General features: G+C 43.7%; 1 protein-coding gene across 4 annotated transcripts in view; it reads right to left on the reverse strand.

Moving 5' to 3' along the window:
- The window catches only part of LOC311244594 (voltage-gated potassium channel subunit beta-2-like), a gene marked incomplete at its 5' end in the record, with an annotated part of 317,065 nt that overhangs the window by 165,148 nt on the left and 131,531 nt on the right, over positions 1 to 20,386 (reverse strand). For 2 of the 4 annotated variants that reach the window (XM_084334189.1, XM_084334188.1), the window contains one exon: positions 828 to 1,240. The exons of the other annotated variants lie outside the window; for them this stretch is intronic. In XM_084334189.1, coding sequence (XP_084190315.1) covers positions 828 to 1,033 — 206 coding nt within the window. Of the gene's footprint in view, positions 1 to 827; positions 1,241 to 20,386 lie in introns of those variants that run through there. 4 annotated transcript variants of the gene reach the window in all.

Here is a 20,386-nt window from a genome sequence, read left to right on the forward strand (position 1 = left end):
GCTGGGGAATAAAATGTCTCTAAGCTCAAAAATGTCTGTTCTCCTTTGGCTGGTTGTCCTACGGATCGACATGGACACAGATTGCGATACATTTCACAGGTGAGCATACTGAGACGGTAAGAATACACCTTGAGCTTCCATCTCAGAAAAGCACATTAATTGTGGTTTTTGCAAAGGATTTACGATTGCCTATTGTCTGCTACTGATGCCTAGTGAGAGCCTGTAGGGCTCCACTATATACTTATTTTTTTTAATGTAGTGGAATAAAAGTGAAGGTCACAATTAATATAAATACTCAAATAAAGCCTAGATACTCCCAAAAACTACGTACTTTTACTTAGGCGGCGATCACAATTTCTGCTGGAATTGTCTAGTTTAAATATCCCCTCCATGCCATGTATTATTATTATCATCATTCATATTTATACTGATTAAGAAAGCATTCTTATTTACAGCAAAATCCACCTCCTCCAGTTTCTTAAAGTTGTCTTTTGTACTTCCTTTACCACTCCCCAGGTGTGTTGAGACTCCCAAACCTATTGAGTTGTACTGGGGAGTCTGTTCTGATGGTTCTAATATAATAATATATATAATACTTATTATATTCTACATGTGACTCAGTGCCATACGTGTGTTATGGATACTTGTATTGAGTTGCATGCTTGTATTGAGTCAGATAAAGACAAAGATATTTGTCTTCAATAATAATAATACCAGATATGTATTGAGTTGCATGTACTTGGGAGTCTGTTAGATGGCTGTAAGATATTTGTCGTTAATAATACTTGAGTTGTGTATTGAGTTGCATGCTCTGGAGTCTCTCCTACCTATATTTCATGCCGGTGCGAATGCTCTGGTCGCTACACGAGGGCAGGTTTTGCACCGACAGGTGGCCCAGACTGCGCGCCACCATGGCCACTGTGCGGAACTTGCTTCTGGTGACGGGGCTGTTGACGTTGGGCCGGTTGTGCCGGTCGTCTGAGCTGCGTCCCCCCACTGCTCGGTGGTCCGTGCACACTAAGGACACCTGCATGACGGCAGGGGTGGTGGCGTCTCTCTGTTGCAGGAGCAAGCGTCACCCGGGAACACGAGGCAGTGGGGGAGAAAGGAGGCCTGAAGTCCAGGAAGGTGGTGTGGGGGATGACGAGACCTGATGAAGTCCAGGAAGATGGTGCGGGGGGCGACAAGACCTGATGAAGTCCAGGAAGATGGTGCGGGGGACGACAAGACCTGATGAAGTCCAGGGAGGTGGTGCGGGGGACGACGAGACCTGATGAAGTCCAGGGAGGTGGTGCGGGGGACGATGAGACCTGATGAAGTCCAGGAAGGTGGTGCGGGGGACGACGAGACCTGATGAAGTCCAGGGAGGTGGTGCGGGGGACGACGAGACCTGATGAAGTCCAGGGAGGTGGTGCGGGGGACGACAAGACCTGATGAAGTCCAGGGAGGTGGTGCGGGGGACGACAAGACCTGATGAAGTCCAGGGAGGTGGTGCGGGGGACGACGAGACCTGATGAAGTCCAGGGAGGTGGTGCGGGGGACGACGAGACCTGATGAAGTCCAGGGAGGTGGTGCGGGGGACGACGAGACCTGATGAAGTCCAGGGAGGTTGTGCGGGGGACGACGAGACCTGATGAAGTCCAGGGAGGTGGTGCGGGGGACGACGAGACCTGATGAAGTCCAGGGAGGTGGTGCGGGGGACGACGAGACCTGATGAAGTCCAGGGAGGTGGTGCGGGGGACGACGAGACCTGATGAAGTCCAGGAAGATGGTGCGGGGGGGACACTTGATGAAGTCCAGGGAGGTGGTGCAGGGGGGACACTTGATGAAGTCCAGGGAGGTGGTGCAGGGGGGGGGGGACACACACACCTGATGATGAAAGCCAAGTGACAAGCCCTTTACAGTCCTTGGGTCAGAGAACGATGGTGTTTATAAACAACAGTATATCAGAAGGTCCCAAACACGGATGAAGATGAAATGACGAGCAAAGAAGTAAAAGTCGAAAGGTAAGAAAAGAAAATAAGTGATCTACTCGCGGCTCAGATCTGCCGGGTGTCTGTTGAGTTGTGGTGATGCGCGTCTGGGAACTGTAGTAGTCCGGAGCACACTGCACTCCGATGCCGACAGTATATGAACTGTCTGGTTGACCAAACACATCATCACGTCAACGCCACGATCACGCACATCTCAGCAGCACTCCCCTCTTCTCTTTCTTCCCTCCCTCCCTCCTCTCTCTCTCTCTCTCTCTCTCTCTCTCTCTCTCTCTCTCTCTCTCTCTCTCTCTCTCTCTCTCTCTGTCTCTCTCTCTCTCTCTCTCTCTCCCCTTCTGTCCACCTTCCACTGCCTCGTCTCAAAAGTCGTTGTCAGCAAGAGAGTCAGAGGCTGCGGGTCTTGTGTCGGTGAACACATTCAATGGTACTGACCTCCAGTTAGCACACGGGACAATACGAGAGTGAGAGGAAAGCAGGGAGGGAGGGAGGGAGGGAGAGAGGGAGGCGGAATTGTGAGGGAGTGGAGAAATGTGTGTGTGTGTGTGTGTGTGTGTGTGTGTGTGTGTGTGTGTGTGTGTGGGTGAGAGAGAGAGAGAGAGAGAGAGAGAGAGAGAGAGAGAGAGAGAGAGAGAGACGATAATAGAGTAGTGTGATGGGGGCAGAATATTAGAGCGAGAGAAATAGGGTAGGGTGGAGAGAGAAGGGGCAACGTGTGTGTGTGTGTCTGAGAGAGAGAGAAGGAGAGAGATAGAGGGGGGGAGCGAGAGAGAGAGGGAGCGAGAGCTTCCTTTGTGCCGTTTCTCATCTGGGCTTCTGCCAGAGCAAAAGAGTCCACCACACATACTGTAGATTGGTAAAGATTAGAATGTACACATTTTCCCTCATGCCTCAATTAGATTACACATGCCTGCCAATCACAATAAAAACAGCCCAGGGCGATAAAGAAAGAGAGAGAGAGAAGGAGAGTGGGAAGGAAAGGGAAGGGAATTGAGTGGTGAATGTATAGAAATATATAGATATTCCAGAATTTTAAATCACAGTATTAGGGATGGGCATGAGTAATCGAGTACTGTCTTTGTTTAGTTGGATGAAATGTTGGCACATCTAATCAGACGCAATGAGTCTATTTGGAGTGCAGTCACTCGGTGAGAGAGCTATGTATAGTCAAGTGTCATCCGCATTGGACTACTTACTAACTATGGTAAGCGGTTTTGTTTATTTTTTTTGCATAAATTGGAGCATGTAGATGTTGAATAAAGGGGACCTGAGAATTGAACTTTGAGGAACCCCACATGTTATGTTTGCTCATTATGCTCAACATATGTAGTTATCTCCACCAGGCGGAAGCCTGGGGGAAGATCATGTAATCGGTTACATCTGTCTGTGCGTGCGTGAGTCTGTCTGTCCCTCTGTTCACAGCTAATCTTACAAACTACAGGGACAATTTGGATGACATGTTGCACATAGGCTGACAGAGCCCAACAATGTGAATTCTGGAATATCTTCCAGATCGGTAAATGACAAGTATTTTATTGGAATAAATCTCCATCATTTGTCATTGAAATAGATATTGTTTGGGATTACTTTTATCTTCACCAGGTGGCAGCACAATACAACTGATTGAGTGACTTATGGGAGGTGTCAATGAAGTAGACCAATGTGTGTGTGTATTTTAGACATGCACATACAGTATGCACATATACACACATACGCACCATGTTAAGACAATCATATCATAGTTTGAATGGTTTATTTCACCCAAATAGGTTTAACCCCTTAACTCTTGCGCCAAAAACAAGAATTCTCGTGTTTCAAATCCAACCATTGAGTGCCAACAACGAGTTCTCCTTTTTCTTTTTTTTTCTTCGATTTTCCCATTCTAAACACACGCGCAGGCAGACCTGCCACCGCTGTCTACGTTATAATTGCAATGATGATCGAATCCCAACAGGTGGCAGTATCGCCTACCTTTTGAACTGGGTCTCTAAGGTGTCTTTCAGTGCCTCGGTACCTCCGGCTGCAGGAATCCCTTCCCCCTCAAAGTGAATCAACACACAGCCATCTGTCAGAAATCTGCTCGCCTGAAACTAGGGATGCTCGATATTGGCTTTTTTACCGATACCGATATACCGATATTGTCCAACTCTTAATTTCCGATACCGATATCAACCGATACCGATATATGCAGGGTTTCCCCCCCCAAAAAATGGAATAATTTCAGGTAATTAACATTACATATCTCTTGTTGTGGAATTAACACAACATTATGCATACTTTTGACAATAAATAAAATCAGAATTTGTTCTTAGTTGCTTGCCTGGGTAAATAAAGGTTATAGAAATGTATATATTTTCCGATATCACATTTTAATGCCGATATCGGCCGATAATATCGGTAGGCCGATAATATCGGACATCCCTACCTGAAACCTATTGTTTCCCGTATTATAGCCAGACCCAATGCACACGAGTAATGGCGATCGCGATGGAACTACATGGATTATTCATTTTGGAGTACCTTCTGACTAAGGTAAGGTCTATTTTAGGTCTATTTTACTGAATCTAAAACATGCTTTTGTATTGATCACAGCGTCATATTTTACAGAACCTAAAACATGCTGTTGGTAACGATCGCAGCTTCGTAAAACAATACCCCCCCCCCTCCCTTGATGATTTTGTGAAGAAACATCTATATATGGTATATATCTTTGATTTGGAAATAATATAGGTTTCAGGCGAGCAACCCGAACGATTTGCGCATATGCATATAACACGTCATATCTCACGATCTAGAAAACAAGACTGGATTATTTTGAAACGGGGCAATGTTTAGCGTGGAATAGCGCACAAGCGAAAGTATGTAGAAATTAACTGGTTTGTCAATGTTGGACTATAAATAGTGCCTGTCAAATGAGCCATACTATAGGTTACATCATTGCTGTTTCGGGACGGTCCACCATCTTGAAAACGCAATGTATTTTCCCATTGCCCATTTCTAAATCAAAGCATGAACATTTTAATGGTGTACCTTTCTGTGCGTATTCATCCACAATCTATAGCTCAACATGAAAATATTCGCAATTAATCGTAAAAGAAAATCTCAGAATTTTATTTCAACCAAAAAATGCTTAAACAATAATGTTAGTGATAGAAGGGAACTAATTTTGTGCAAAAATGGAAAGCTTTTCAATGTTCAAGAGGCAGAATTGTTACAATAGCCGATTATCAATTTTCCCAATGATAAATCCCTATACGGGTGGACCTCGCGGGCGGTCCAAAGTGACGTCAGACTACACCTCCCTATTGTCTCTATAGCTATAATATAAAATATACGATGGGTCCGCAAACATCGTGAAAGTTGTCAATAACGCTGGCGCCAGGCAGTACAGATGGAAAAACAGTGTGGCGCTCAATGAGTTAAGCCCGACGGGCCCGGTACTGGGCCGATATTTATTTCACATCATAAATAGATTAATACAGTCCGTATTAATTAATGTAGCTATTTTTTCTCTTCAAATGGAGCCAAGAGTAAAGACCCTAACCCTATCAAAACAGCAGTCAAAGTGTATATTTTCAGCACTACGTTTGTTTACCAATGATTTTAATACGGACTGTGTTGATCTATTTGTGATGTGAAATAAATCTCGGCCCGGTACCGATCAGGCTTAACCTCTTAAGCCTGAGTGGTCCGGGACCTGTACAAGATTGATATCACGCCATAAATCCATCTCTACAGAATGTATGAATTAATGTCTTTTTTCTTTTTTAGCCAAGAGTAAAGACCCTAACCCAGTACAAACAGCAGTATATTTTCAGCACTACGTTTGTTTACCAATGATTTTAACTGTTATTAGTAGGGGTGTAAAGGTACACGTATCCGTACCGAACCGTACCGTTTCAGTGTGTACCGTACCGTACTGAACGGCTGTGTAGTGTACCGAATGAATACAACGGTATGTACTGTATCTACAAAACCTCCCTTTTAATCATCATGCCCTTTATTAATTTGCTTAGATTTTGTGATCTCAAGAAGGTGCTGAATGAGCTCAGTGGCAATTATTCATGTCTGGTACATTTTAGCATGGTGTTATTCACCGTCAAAGAAAAGAAAAGAAAAAAAAGAACATTGATATTCTCCTTTGGTTCATTACAATTTACTCAAGCCTAGTAACAGACACAATACATTCCCTGATATCCATAGATGTCCCTAGATACCAAGAACATGCAAATGGACCTTGTAGAAGTAGAGCAATCTTCCATTTACTTAGGTATGTAACTTTAGGCGGATTTTCTGAAAATATGGCTAGGGCTTAAGAGGTTAATAATCATGATTTCAATATCAATCCAAATTAAATTGTAATTAGGACTTATTACTATAATCGAGCAGCCCTGGGGCTTATTACCATCCCTAGAGGCCCTAGTGGGGCTAAAAACAAGTAATTGCGGTAGTAACACAACTTACAGTCAAAAGCTCCACCCTTCCAGCAACGCCTCAGCAAACTTAGAAGCTTTGTTGATGATGACATGATGAAAAAACTCTTCCTTCACTCTGATACACACACACACACACACACACACACACACACACACACACACACACACACACACACACACACACACACACACACAGTCTGTCTAGTATCGCCTCAGTTTTTACTCTTTATTTCAGCGCTCTCTGAATTTTAGCCACTACAATCTTGCCGTTGTTTGGTCAGTTTACAAGGCTGGCCACCGGCAAGACCTCATCGACGGAGATTCAGCGCCGATCCAGGCCCAGCCTGCCTCATACCTCGTTTACAACCTTTGAAGGAGAGAGGGGATCGTTCCTTCAATTTATGTTAAATCATCGTAAATTACAGTATTCTCTAGTCTCCAGGCCTAAATCACCGGACAAACCTTAAAAGCACTTCCCGGACGAGCCTTAAAAGCACTTCCTTTCCTGTCATTTCTGCGAGGTTTGGGTAGGGTGACGGTGACATTGCTTAAGAACATCCTGCTCCATGTTGGTATCTGTTTAATCCCTTTATTCCCATTATATCAAAGGTGAAGGCCATTCTGTTCAGCTAAGTTGTGCAGCTGGCATATGTACTACGTGGGAGAAATAGGGTATAAAACATCTTGTATTTTGATTTGTGGGCAGCATCTCCTTGGACAGACTGCCTCTGTGTATTCTATGCACTATTTACTGCAGTAAACTTTTAACAAACTAACTTTTGATTGACTATCAGCCTCAGTTTTTACTCTTTATTTCGGCGCTCTGAATATTAGCCACTACAATATTGGCTGTTACCTTTGATACTGCAAAGGTAACAGCATTCAAAAGGTATAACATTTATCCTCATATGGATTATGCTTGTGAGTGATGGAGGGGTGAGGGGGTGAGTGATGGAGAGGCGAGGGGGTGATTGATGGACGGGTGAGTGATGGAGAGGTGATGGGGTGAGTGATGGAGAGGCGAGGGGGTGAGTGATGGACGGGCGAGGGGGTGAGTGATGGAGAGGTGAGGGTGAGTGGTGGAGGGGTTGAGTGATGAGGTGAGGGGGTGAATCATTACCATGTTGTCAGAGTGATGGAGGGGTGAGGGGGTGAGTGATGGAGAGGCGAGGGGGTGATTGATGGACGGGTGAGGGGGTGAGTGATGGAGAGGTGAGGGGGTGAGTGATGGAGAGGCGAGGGGGTGATTGATGGACGGGTGAGGGGGTGAGTGATGGAGAGGTGAGGGGGTGAGTGATGGAGAGGCGAGGGGGTGATTGATGGACGGGTGAGGGGGTGAGTGATGGAGAGGTGAGGGGGTGAGTGATGGATAGGCGAGGGAGTGAGTGATGGAGAGGTGAGGGGGTGAGTGATGGAGAGGCGAGGGCAGGGCTTGACATTAACACCTGACCACCGGCCAAATGCTGGTAGAATTCGGCTGTGGCCGGTAACTCTGTCATTCGGTGACTTTTTTTCTATGAAAAAAAAACATTGTAGTCTACAAAAGGCATCGGCAATAATTAAGTCAATCCAAGTGATACTACATAATACTACAACTCCCACAACAATTTGGAAAAGTGCATTACCGGCCAGATCCTGGTAGTGGTGTTGTCTCGAGAATGGAGTACTCCTTGTTTTCAGACCAGATGTAAATTTTGTTCATACTTTTTCTGTTAGCGTGAAGCTATGCCTTCATCAGATCGCATGGAATACCTTTTGCGACGCCGAATTCAGTATGCAGTAAAGGAATATATAGCATCAGCCAATGGACATATCGATCTACCAGATGCCGATCAATAACTGGGAAATCCTTTTTGGGATCCAACCGGCCACAGGTAAGAACGATTTCATGCTGATCAGGCCTTGTTAGCATAGCCAACCAGCCGATGAATGAATGAAAACTTTATTTAACAGATTACAGAATGGGTACAATACAGTACGGCTCAATACACACAATTGTTAAGGGGATGCAGACCAGAGAAAGACGTTTGTCTTGTTTACATCAGGGTCCCCCATTTTCAATTTATAGTGACATTTATGACATACACAACATACATGACATCATGACATCATGACACATCAGTGTATGATGCTACAATAACGAATGCCGTTATTGGTAATCAATAATCAGAAACAACGGCCCCCGCCCCCCCCCCTCCCTTTCATGCATTCATGGTGGAACATGATACCGATCATATGCATTTTGATTTTAAACCTATTCATCATCACGCTATAAAATGGGAACGTATTGATGAAAAAATTATTTAGTGTGGTGATTTTTGGCTGGTGAAAATGCTGAGTGGCTAGTGACTTTAGAAAACCACTAGCCACAGTGGCTAGTGAGCCAAAAAGTTAATGTCAAGCCCTGGGCGAGGGGGTGAGTGATGGACGGGCAAGGGGGTGAGTGATGGAGAGGTGATTCAGATTCAGACAACTTTATTGATCCCGCGTGGGGCAATTCATATTTGTAGCTTCACGAGTAACAAAAATAACAAACAACAAAACATCTCAATGACAGCACGGCAACAACAACATTCCATGCAATACACAATCCAGTAAAAGTAAAAACAGACAACTAAGTGTAAAAGGCTACTTAAAATGACTACTGTCTGTGTTTAAAAGTCTGATAGCCGAGGGTACAAAAGATTTGCCGTAACGGTTGGTCCTACTTGGTGGAACGTCATAACGGCGGCCAGAAGGCAACAGTCAAAACCGCTGAGACAGAACGTGGAGAGGTTGATTTATGATGCTCGTCCCCTTCTTGACCACCTGGTCCGTCCAGAGAGAACATAGGTCTCTCTGTTTTACTCCAATTATTTTGGAGCACACTTTCACAATATACTGTAGGCTGTTCCTATCTTTAATAGATAGGCCACTGAACCAGCAGATACAATAAAAAGTTAAGAGGCTTTCAATAAAATAACTATAAAAAGTGCTCAGGGTCTTCGCACTAACATTAAAAGAGTTCAGCTTTCTCAGCTGACCTTTTTTGAACTTCAGTTTACAATCAAACACAGTTCCCAGGTATTTGTACGATTCAACAATCTGGACGTCCTCGTCGTGAATTACACTAGCTACACTGGCTTGATGATCGGATTTGTGTCTGAAGTAAATTTTCATGTCCTTAGTCTTAGAGACATTGAGGTTCAAGTAATTCTCATCACACCATTTCACAAAGTCGTGCAGTACAGGTCCGTGATCAGTCTCGGAGTGCTGCAGTAGGGATACAAGGACAGTGTCATCTGAAAACGTAACCAGATGCGTTTGGTCGTGAAGCGATCTGCAGCTGTCCGTGTACATAATAAATAAGAGGGGAGACAAAATGCAACCTTGGGGGGAGCCAGTGTTGGAAATCGATATGTTGGACATTTGTCCATTGACAAAGACCTGCTGGACCCTCTCAGTGAGGAAATTTAGAATCAGCATGATAAGCTGGTGTGGGAGATTAAAATAAGAGTCAAGCCTCTCAATTAAAATGTGCGGCTGCATTTTATATTAGCAGAAGCAGAGTGGTGGAGGGGTTGAGTGATGGAGGGTTGAGGGGGTGAGTGATGGAGAGGTGAGGGGTTGAGTGATGGAGGGGCAAAGGATGGAGGGGCGAGGGGGTGAGTGATGGAGAGACAAGGGGGTGAGTGATGGATTGAAGGAAATCACTGGTTTTCATTTGGTTATAACATGTAGGTAAAGTACATATCTATAGAGATATTAGTTTAAACATGTATTGTGTGTTAAACTTTGAAACTGTAAGAGACATACAGACAGGGAGAAGGAGAGGTTGCCAGAGAAAGAGAGCCAAGGTCACTCATAGCTATGAGGAACGTCTATTAGGAGATGTTGCTATGGGCTGGCAGCCGTTGCTAGCTGTGAGTTCTTCCGGTTTGAGTCAGACAACAAACCACCGGGTTGGGAGGGGGAAGGGAACCACGAGGAACAACCACGAGGACAGAGCTAGCTACCGGCTAACAGAACAGGGACGTCATTTTGGTATGGCAAGGTATGGCACTCGCCATACCTTGGCAAAAATAAAATAAAATTGTATTACAATTTTTTATGTTGATTTAGAATTCGAATGTCAACATTATGAATGAAGCTTCAAACTATTCGGTACAGCCCTAGCATGTTTTGATATTGTCAATTATCTCACTTTTACTAGGTGACTTTTACTGTGACTAACTGAAATATGCCCAAAAGAAAGGAAAATGGAAATAGGGAAATTTTTTAATCAAAGGGCAGCAGAGACAAGTGATACAGGGACACAGGTAAGGTCTGGCTTAGTGATTATAATAGTGCAGTTCAGCATTCAGTAACCCATACTTTTTGTGAATGTGTTTTTGACATTCTGTTGAACACACACCTCAAAACCGTACCTAAGGAAAATTGGCTCAATTGCAAGAAAAGTAATAGACAGTTATGATACTACATTCTGCATAATTCGTATGCAAAATATTGTGGTTCCCTGCTTTAGTCTGTTGACACATTTCTATACTAAAAATGCTTGTGTAGTCCTGTGTCATACCTAAATGTCATATAACTGAATTGTATAGAAACAACTCACCAAAAGTGACTATTGCACAACTGATTTGACAAAAAAAATCCACCAAGGGGGGAAACCCACCCTTCACCCCCCCCCACCCCCTCCTCGCCATACCTTGCCTTTTACTGAAATGACGCCACTGTAACAGAACAGATAGCTACAGGCTAACAGATAGGCCGTAACCACCAAGCGGGTGTCAGAGAGATGAATCTATTAATCTAGGTTCATTCGACCATCAAAGACTTTTCATTTTGTACAAGATGCTATGTTTATGAAAATTGGTTGAGGGGGTGAGTGAGGGAGAGGGTGAGTGATGGAGGAGGTGAGTGATGGAGGGTTGAGGGCGTGGGTGATGGAGGTGAGTGATGGAGGTGATTGATGGAGGGTTGAGGGGTGGGTGATGTAGGGTTAAGGGGGTGAGTGATGGAAGGGGTGAGTGATGTAGGAGGTGAGTGATGGGGGGTTAACCTCTTAAGCCCGATGGGTCCGGTACCAGACCCAAAATGACATCACGTCATAAATCAATGTCTACAGACTGTATGCATATAAGTAGAGTTTTTCCCCAAATTTATCCAAGAGTAAAGACCCTAACCATGTCACAACAGCAGTCATAGTGTATACCCTTGTGGCTCCCTGGTCATGAAAACTACTTTTTTGAAATATTTTGTGTGTGTGTGTGTGAGCACAGCGGTGTCTGTGTTTATTATTATTTCATGAAATTGGGAAAATATCTTAATTTTACATATATGTTCATTGTGTCAAAAGCTTATAATATGAAACACTCTAAAACAATAGTTATAGTGTTTAGTGCCTTGTTTACCCCTGGTCATGTTTTCTACTCCCATCCGCTCCCATGTTAAAACGGCATTTTTAACCATTTTTAAATCTGCTCTCATTCGTTAAATTCTCGATATATTTACCAAATGCTTTGTGTAACTGAGGGGTTACAATACCCTGACTGTATTAAAGATTGTGATATATTAAACCACTACTAGTTATGTACTTTAATTACTGGCCATACAGTACATGAATATATATGGTGAACACCCACACAAGAATACGGCATTGACACATAAAGTTCTATTGGAGTTTCAAGTTTCAAGTTTCTTTAATAGTTGTCATACAGAAGTACAGAATACTTTTATACAAAATGCTTCTTAGGGTTATTTATTATTATTAAGCAACGTTAGGTTACAGATTGAGAATTAGGCTCGCGCTTGTATGGCGAAGAACATACATAAAGTCAGTCAAGAGCATAAGTCAATGAGAATAGTATGAATACTAGGATGGGTCTAAGCTGACGCCACCTGTGGTATAGCAATTATATAGGCCACACCGGTACCAGCTGGAGACACTGGGGGGTTCTCTCCGGGGTGTAAGGCCGGTAGGGGTAGAGGAATGTTCGGGTACAAAGTCTGGGTCAACGAGGAATAACGAGGCTCCAGATACAGGAGCCGGTGCATGTACTCCCTTGATCAGCAGACAAAGCAACAGTTGTAATCCAAGATGCTCGAATAGCATTGACGACAGCTAGCCAGCCTCTTCCTAGAGGCGGGCCCGAGTGATGATCCTCACGGGGGTAAATCCCAAACGACAGTGGAATCGACGGTACTCTTCTCCAGTGGTCACGGTCCCAAAGCAATATAATCCAACCAGAAATGGTTCTGCAGTCGCCGGTGTAGATTCTCCTGTGTACATATCCAACGGTTCTCGCCTAGGACTCCTCGGGTGTGGGCACGGATTTAGGGCCGCACAGCCTGGATAAGTGCACTAGCTAAATACACGACGAACCGATGGTAATGCTGGTCACTGAAGAACTGTAGCCGCACGATACACTATAAATGATCGACTATTACTTCACATTAGATTAAGTCGAACTCAATGTTACTGCGTTAAACTCTGACACTTTAGCATTCTATTCGCACGTGGTTCTCAATGCTCTATTTAGATGCAAGGTTGCTCACTTCACTGCACGTTGTATGCGTGGTGAAGGCTTGGACACTGAACTTGAACTACTGCTGTTTACACCTGCGCCGTATTTATACGTAAGGTGAATATCTAGTCCCAACCTGGTCACTCTGGTCCTGAATCACTACACTGCCAAAGGCATGTTCTAACATGCCCCAAACTCGCCCACTGCACCTGTCTGAGTACGAGACTGCCTGGAGCCTGGGGGCACTGTCCAATAGGAGAGCGAATATCACTCTAGTCTGTACGCAGGTAAAGGGACACTCCGTGTATATATACAAATAATATACAAGGTATATCAAACGATACATATATATATTCAGTTTAATCTGACCCTTTGTAACACTTTGCATCTTCCACAACCTAATGACACAGTCTAACGTTAGGGTGTGCTGTTACCGATGTAAAACACATGGTGGCGTAATTGCTCTACAGATAACTTTGCCACAATTCAGGGGAGGGTGAGAGAGGCTGTTGCGGGCTTCCGGTGATTGAAACTGCGGATACATGGTTTGGGGGGGGGGGGGGGGGGGGTTCGAGCGAGTGGATTTTCAACACAGAACCAGAGGCGAACCGGACCCCGTAGTCCACAGCGTGCCATACGCCGAAACACGAGCCCCCCATAGCCGGCGCGCTCCAACGAGGAAGTGCACTTGCCGGAGCACGTCTGGTCCTCCTCCCACCAGCGACCAGAGTTCAAGATTCCAGCCGTAGAACCACTTCATCGAATCTTTAATCTTTTTTTTAATTCGTATTCAGAGGTATTTCATCGAGATTTCATAATGGGTAATGTTGCGGCGGAAATGTGTAGAAATATGGTAAAAAAAACATTTATCCGTTTTTTTTCGATGAAAAAAGACGTTGTATCAAACAAACACAGATTTGAGTGGTTATAATTCCGAAATATGAGTAATCTGTTAGAGATATATTGAGATTATGCTATTACTGTTAATCATGGGGAAAAAAAAGTTTTAAAAATAGTAAACAGTTAAAATTATATGGCTTTAAACATGAGCCATCATTTCATCTCCTAAGCCCAGTGTGTGTCAGCAGTTCTAGGGAGCCACAAGGGTTTTAAGCAATACGTTTGTTTACCAATAGGTTAACCTCTTAAGCCCTGAGCCCTATTTTCTGAAAATCCGCCTAAAATACATACCTACCTGGAAGATTGCTCCACTTCTACAAGGTCCATTTACATGTTTGGTATCTAGGGACATCTATGGACAGAAATATTGTGTCTATTACTAGGCTTGCTTAAATTGTGGTGAAACAAAGGTAGTGATGCACCGATGTGAAAATTGTGGCCGATACCGATATCTCTGTATAGAAAAAACACTTTTTTATGATAATCAAATAAAGAGCTATTTTCCAATTTTTTTTAACTTATTTTCAGAAATGGCTGATATTTTAAAACTATTTAAGGCCAAAACAAATAAAAAAACGAGGAAGGAACTTCTTCCTTAAAGGGGAACTATTTTACTATTTCTTTCACTATTTGGGCACTTTTACACAATTCCTGTGAGTCTATGGAACACCTCTGTAATATATATATTTTTTTTATTCATTGTTTTGTATTTCTAATCAAGTCCTCAAAAACAGCATTTTTCTACCTCAAGATCTCGAGCCGTTTTGAGCCTGGGCAGCAGAACTGTGTGCAGCTCATCTTGTATCTCAACATTAACATGCAGCGGTGTCTTTCTGACATCACAAATCATCACATTTTCAAATGACTCAGTTCAGTGAGGGTGAATATTGTGAGAGGAGAATTGGAAGAATGCGCCAATATGAGAATTTTGAGACATAGATCATATTAATATAAGTTCACATAGCTAGGAAACAATGCTAAACACTCAAAAAGGCCATTTATAAGATAGTTCCCCTTTAACTTGTTAAATCTCTGCACTTGTCCTAATATACTAACCTACACTGTAGCACTCAACACTTTGATGATCATTGTTACTCAGCTGATAGAGTTGTACCCTTCCTGCTGTCTTGTTGTACAAAACTTGTAAGTCGCCTTGGATAAAATGATGTCCATCTGTGTTAAATCTCTGTACAGCTTGACTAGTTAATATGATCAACTAGCTACAGCCCAGGCACTAGGCTACAGTCTGACAGTGTCTCTTTAACAACGACCAAGGTTAGGAGATGGCATTTGGCCTATTTCTTCAGTCCTAGTGAGAGACATAACACCGCCATAGAGCCAATCTTTGTTATGATTCTCTCACTAGGGCAATTATTTGTTTACCTTTTTTGTCATATCTGGTATATGTGTACGTCATGTAAATTCTGTATTTAATGTACATCTGACCAAGACCTCTTGGTCACTTTCTGGTCAGAAGCTTTGTGTGTACACATGTTGTCTCTGATTATAAACTGATGACTTTGTAAGCAGAAATAAACTGTGTTCTATATTTTTATATACAAATTGACTCAGTCTTAATTTCTACAGTTTACTGTTTGCTCATTTGAATATTCCACAACAATGACAAAATGTAAATGTAGTCAATTATAAGTTGTGGCCATATAGTGTTTACTTGGCTCCATTGTCATGTCAGAAGATACAACATTATGCTCTATCAGGGCACTGCACATAGCATTTGTTTTGGAAGCGAGAGTGACTACATCATCATTTTCACAATCTCTGTCTCCGCCTGTTCACACTACGACGCAACCCCAGATTATGCAAACAAAGACAGGGACTGTACTGTACTGTGGAGTGTGTGACTTCAGTCAGTTTTATAAGTGTTGTGTTGCTACTAATGATTAGGGTTGGGTACCGTTCACATTTGAACCAATACCCAACGGTACCTTTTTTCTGTACTTGGGTCCCTATTACGTTTTTATCGTTTTCTGCAGTAATTCCTAGAACGTGAGATATAGGCATAAATGCATTATATAGATTATCAAATGCTGTTTGATACCGATCCAAGCTATATTAAAAATGTCAACTGTACATGGTCCTAAACGTTATGACTGATCATGCGAGGGTAAACGGGGGGTGGGGGGGGGGTCGTTTTAAATTCTGTGATCGTCGTTAAATGCTTCATGTAGTATGGGTGATATATAGATCAGAGCAGTTTGCATCGATAATGATAAACAAAAACGCTGAAAGTCACGGCAGCCTCCTCTTACCGTTGGGCGATGATACTGGAGCAAACAGATCCCAGTTATTTGATGGGGATCGAGGCGATCCATTTCCGGTTTGTATAATACTAATACACGCCCAAATCATGTGGATTATTGAGTTATGGCAGCGATCCATATCCACGGTGTGTGGCTAGAGTCCTGGGATGATATGCGAGTGGCCGGACGGATTTAGGAGACGCACCGATATGCAACCGGCATATCCGGTTTGGCAACTCGCCGATCATCCACCAGGTGGCAGTGTTGAAGCGTTGCAGAGTTGTGTTGAATCCCACAGCATCAGACAAGGCTCTGTGAGTGAAATATGAATACCATGGCGAAAATATTAAATATGATCACAATAACGTTGTACGCCGTGATCTGGCAGAATTCGCATGAACTTGAAACCCGTTGTACGACGTGAATGGCGCACAAAGTGTTAAACAGCAGTCTGTTATAATCACATTTAACATGTTAAGAATTTTATGAGCGAACAAATTTCGTTAGATTGGACATTTGTATTAATTATATCAAACGGAGAACTGAGAAATTCGGCACTACTGATGAATGATACCATTAATACGGCACAGAGAGAGAGAGAGAGAGAGAGAGAGAGAGAGACCCGGTAGCCTGTTACTGTTCCGCAACTGTAAGTTACTTCCGGGGTAGGCCTGATTGGCCCCGACAGGCACGTGACAGGCGCGGCCACGCCCCGCGGCAGCCTCAGGACGCGCAACGAGGCTTCACCTTTCCGCCTTCAACGCCGCCCGCCGCAGAGGAGGAAGGAGGCAGGAGTTCGCGGCGCCTTTCACATCGCAGTCGCCTTAATAATAATAATCGCGCCGCAGTCATGCAATCATTTATCATTTAACATTTGAAAGGCATACATTGTTGTATGAAAGACATATGTACAGCGTCGCGATCGCAGTCATCAGTCATAATAATCGCGCCGCAGTCGGCAGTCATGCAATCATTTATCATAGAGACATATGTACAGCGTCGCGATCGCAGTCATCAGTCATAATAATCGCGCCGCAGTCGGCAGTCATGCAATCATTTATCATTTAACATTTGAAAGACATACATTGTTGTATGAAATGAAATAGTATAGAGACATATGTACAGCGTCGCGATCGCAGTCATCAGTCATAATAATCGCGCCGCAGTCGGCAGTCATGCAATCATTTATCATTAAATATGTTTGTCAATGTTAATAATATGAGAAAGTACATAATAGTTCTACTTTGACGTTTTAATGTTGGACCAAAGCAGCGCATGCAATTAGAATACAGGCAAATAAAAGTCATTTAGTTTAAAGTATAATCTTGGCTGTCTTTTTCTCTCAACGCTTCAATGCGTAGATCTTGCCTTCAACAATGTATGCCTTTCAAATGTTAAATGATAAATGATTGCATGACTGCCGACTGCGGCGCGATTATTATGACTGATGACTGCGATCGCGACGCTGTACATATGTCTCTATGATAAATGATTGCATGACTGCCGACTGCGGCGCGATTATTATGACTGATGACTGCGATCGCGACGCTGTACATATGTCTTTCATACAACAATGTATGCCTTTCAAATGTTAAATGATAAATGATTGCATGACTGCGGCGCGATTATTATTATTAAGGCGACTGCGATGTGAAAGGCGCCGCGAACTCCTGCCTCCTTCCTCCTCTGCGGCGGGCGGCGTTGAAGGCGGAAAGGTGAAGCCTCGTTGCGCGTCCTGAGGCTGCCGCGGGGCATGGCCGCGCCTGTCACGTGCCTGTCGGGGCCAATCAGGCCTACCCCGGAAGTAACTTACAGTTGTGGAACAGTAACAGGCGACCCGCCAGAGCAAATCAGTAGGAGGGTTTTTAGGTAGGAGGATTTTCATGTAGCACCACGGCGGGTGTACAACACATGAACAGCAGTACCACAGCGGGTGTACAACACATGAACAGCAGCACCACGATGGGTGCAGAAACACATGAACAGCAGCACCATGGCGGGTGCAGCAACACATGAACAGCAGCACCACAGTGGGATCAAGGTAGAATGACATCAGATAGTCCTTACCTTTGATCGGGGTGTCCAAAAAGAATATTCCAATTGTCTGATCGCGATTTCCAGTATTGGTGTCCCTCGGGTCCCCGACATAATCCGGCGCAACACATGCATCGAGGTGCCATGGACGCGTTCCAATGTGATCGGGTGAACCGATACTGGGTGGGCGATACTGCCACCTTGCAGGATGCGGCCGGTATTGCACTCTAGTGATCTCAGAATGATTTCCTATGGTAACACAGAGGTCCATGAACCTGTAATGAATAAAAAAAAATCAAATAAAAGAAAAAAGGATCTAAAAACGAGTTTACTCGTCTTTGGCGCTCACCGCATGGCGGCCAAAAACGAGTTACTCGTCTTTGTATAATGTCGTCAGCCTGTGACTGCAACTTGTTCCTGTTTGCGGACGACTCAGCCCTCCTGGTCTCTGACAAGAACAAGTTGCAGGTTGAAAAAACCCTCAGCTCGGAACTAGGCAAAATCTGCATATGGCTCGCTGATAACAAACTATCATTACACATGGGCAAAACAGAGTCCATTCTCTTCGGCTCAAATAACAAACTCAGCAAGACCGACGGCTTCTCAGTTACAGTGGGTGACAATATTGTCACAAGGAAAGACGAAATTACCTACCTGGGTTCCATCCTAGAGGCAAATCTTTCCTGTGACAAAATGGCATCCAATGTAATAAAAAAAGTCAACCAACAAACTAGATTCTTGTACCGGATCTCCTCTCTGGTAAACAAGAATACCCTGAAGACTCTGGCAGGAGCACTCATTCAAGGGTACTATGACTATGCGTGCACCTCATGGTACCAAAGCACCTCAAAGGCGCTTAAAACAAGATTACAAACATCACAAAACAAACTGGTCAGACTACTACTTGACCTTACCCCCAGAACCCACCTCACCCCTGCCCACTTTGACAACCTAGGATGGCTTAGAGTAGACGACAGAGTACAGCAACTTGCAATGGGCCTGGTCTACAAGATACACTATACACGACTAAGGTACCCATGTACATGTCAAAATACTTCCCAAATGTCAGTGAATACCACAACCACTACACCAGAGGAAGCTCAACAAATCATGTTAAACCCAGATTCGGCTCAAACAAGGGACTAAACACGTTTCGCAATTATGCCACATCAATGTGGAATGCCCTACCCAAAGCTGTAAAGGAATGTGAATCCCTACCCACATTCAAAACCGCTCTTAAAGAGCACCTACGGGAGGCTGCAATTCGAAACTGGCCACCGTAAATGCCCAAAACCCCCACCACCTCCTAATAGACAGTCTCCTCCCCACCGCATGTATATATTCCCTCCCCGCCGTATGTATATTTCTCTCCCACCCACCCACCCCCTCCTAATGTACAGTCCCCTCCCCATCATATGTATATACTCTGTCAGGATCTAGGGGTAACAGTACTGTATATTTGAATACCGTTTATGTCACAAATGTATCAGTACTAAATACCTATATGTCCCTATGCCATAAATGTCATGTATGTTGTGTATGTCATAAATGTCTATATGAATTGAAAATGGGGGACCCTGATGTAAACAAGACAAACGTCTTTCTCAGGTCTGCATCCCCTTAACAATTGTGTGTATTGAGCCGTACTGTATTGTACCCATTCTGGAATCTGTTAAATAAAGTTTTCATTCATTCATAGTCTAGCAACGTTCAAGACAGGGGAGGGGAGAATTGAAGGGGAGAATTGGCGATATGAAATTGGGATGGGAGAAAAATAGAAAATAAGGAGAAAAAGTGGATAAAAAAAAATGCGTATTGTCGTGCTGAGAGAGAGAGAGAGAGAGAGAGATAATTAGAATGTGAAATTGGCAGACTGTGTGCACGGCAGAACACTTGGAACCACAAGTAAAAGAGATAAAAACACACGGCTAACCAGTTTTGATTCGGTTAATGAAAGCGGATAGCCGGCTCTCAAAATAACCATTATGCACATCCCTAATTCAACCGCCTGTTTCACTTCCTAGTAGGGGTGTAAAGGTACACGTATCCGTACCGAACCATTTCAGTACTTGACCTTAGGTTCAGTACGGCTGTGTACAGAATGAATACAACGGTATGTTAACCACTAATAAACTTTTTTGCAGAACTTTTTTTTTCGTGCAGAATTTTATTCAAAACTCCAAGTTCACCCATTCCCAAAATATAATTTGCACAAATGGCCGGATGTCCGTTCAACCCACACACAACACAGAGATTACCTG

Source organism: Notolepis coatsorum, assembly GCF_963971535.1.
Source record: "Notolepis coatsorum genome assembly, chromosome: 17".
NCBI classification, from domain to species: Eukaryota; Metazoa; Chordata; class Actinopteri; order Aulopiformes; family Paralepididae; genus Notolepis; species Notolepis coatsorum.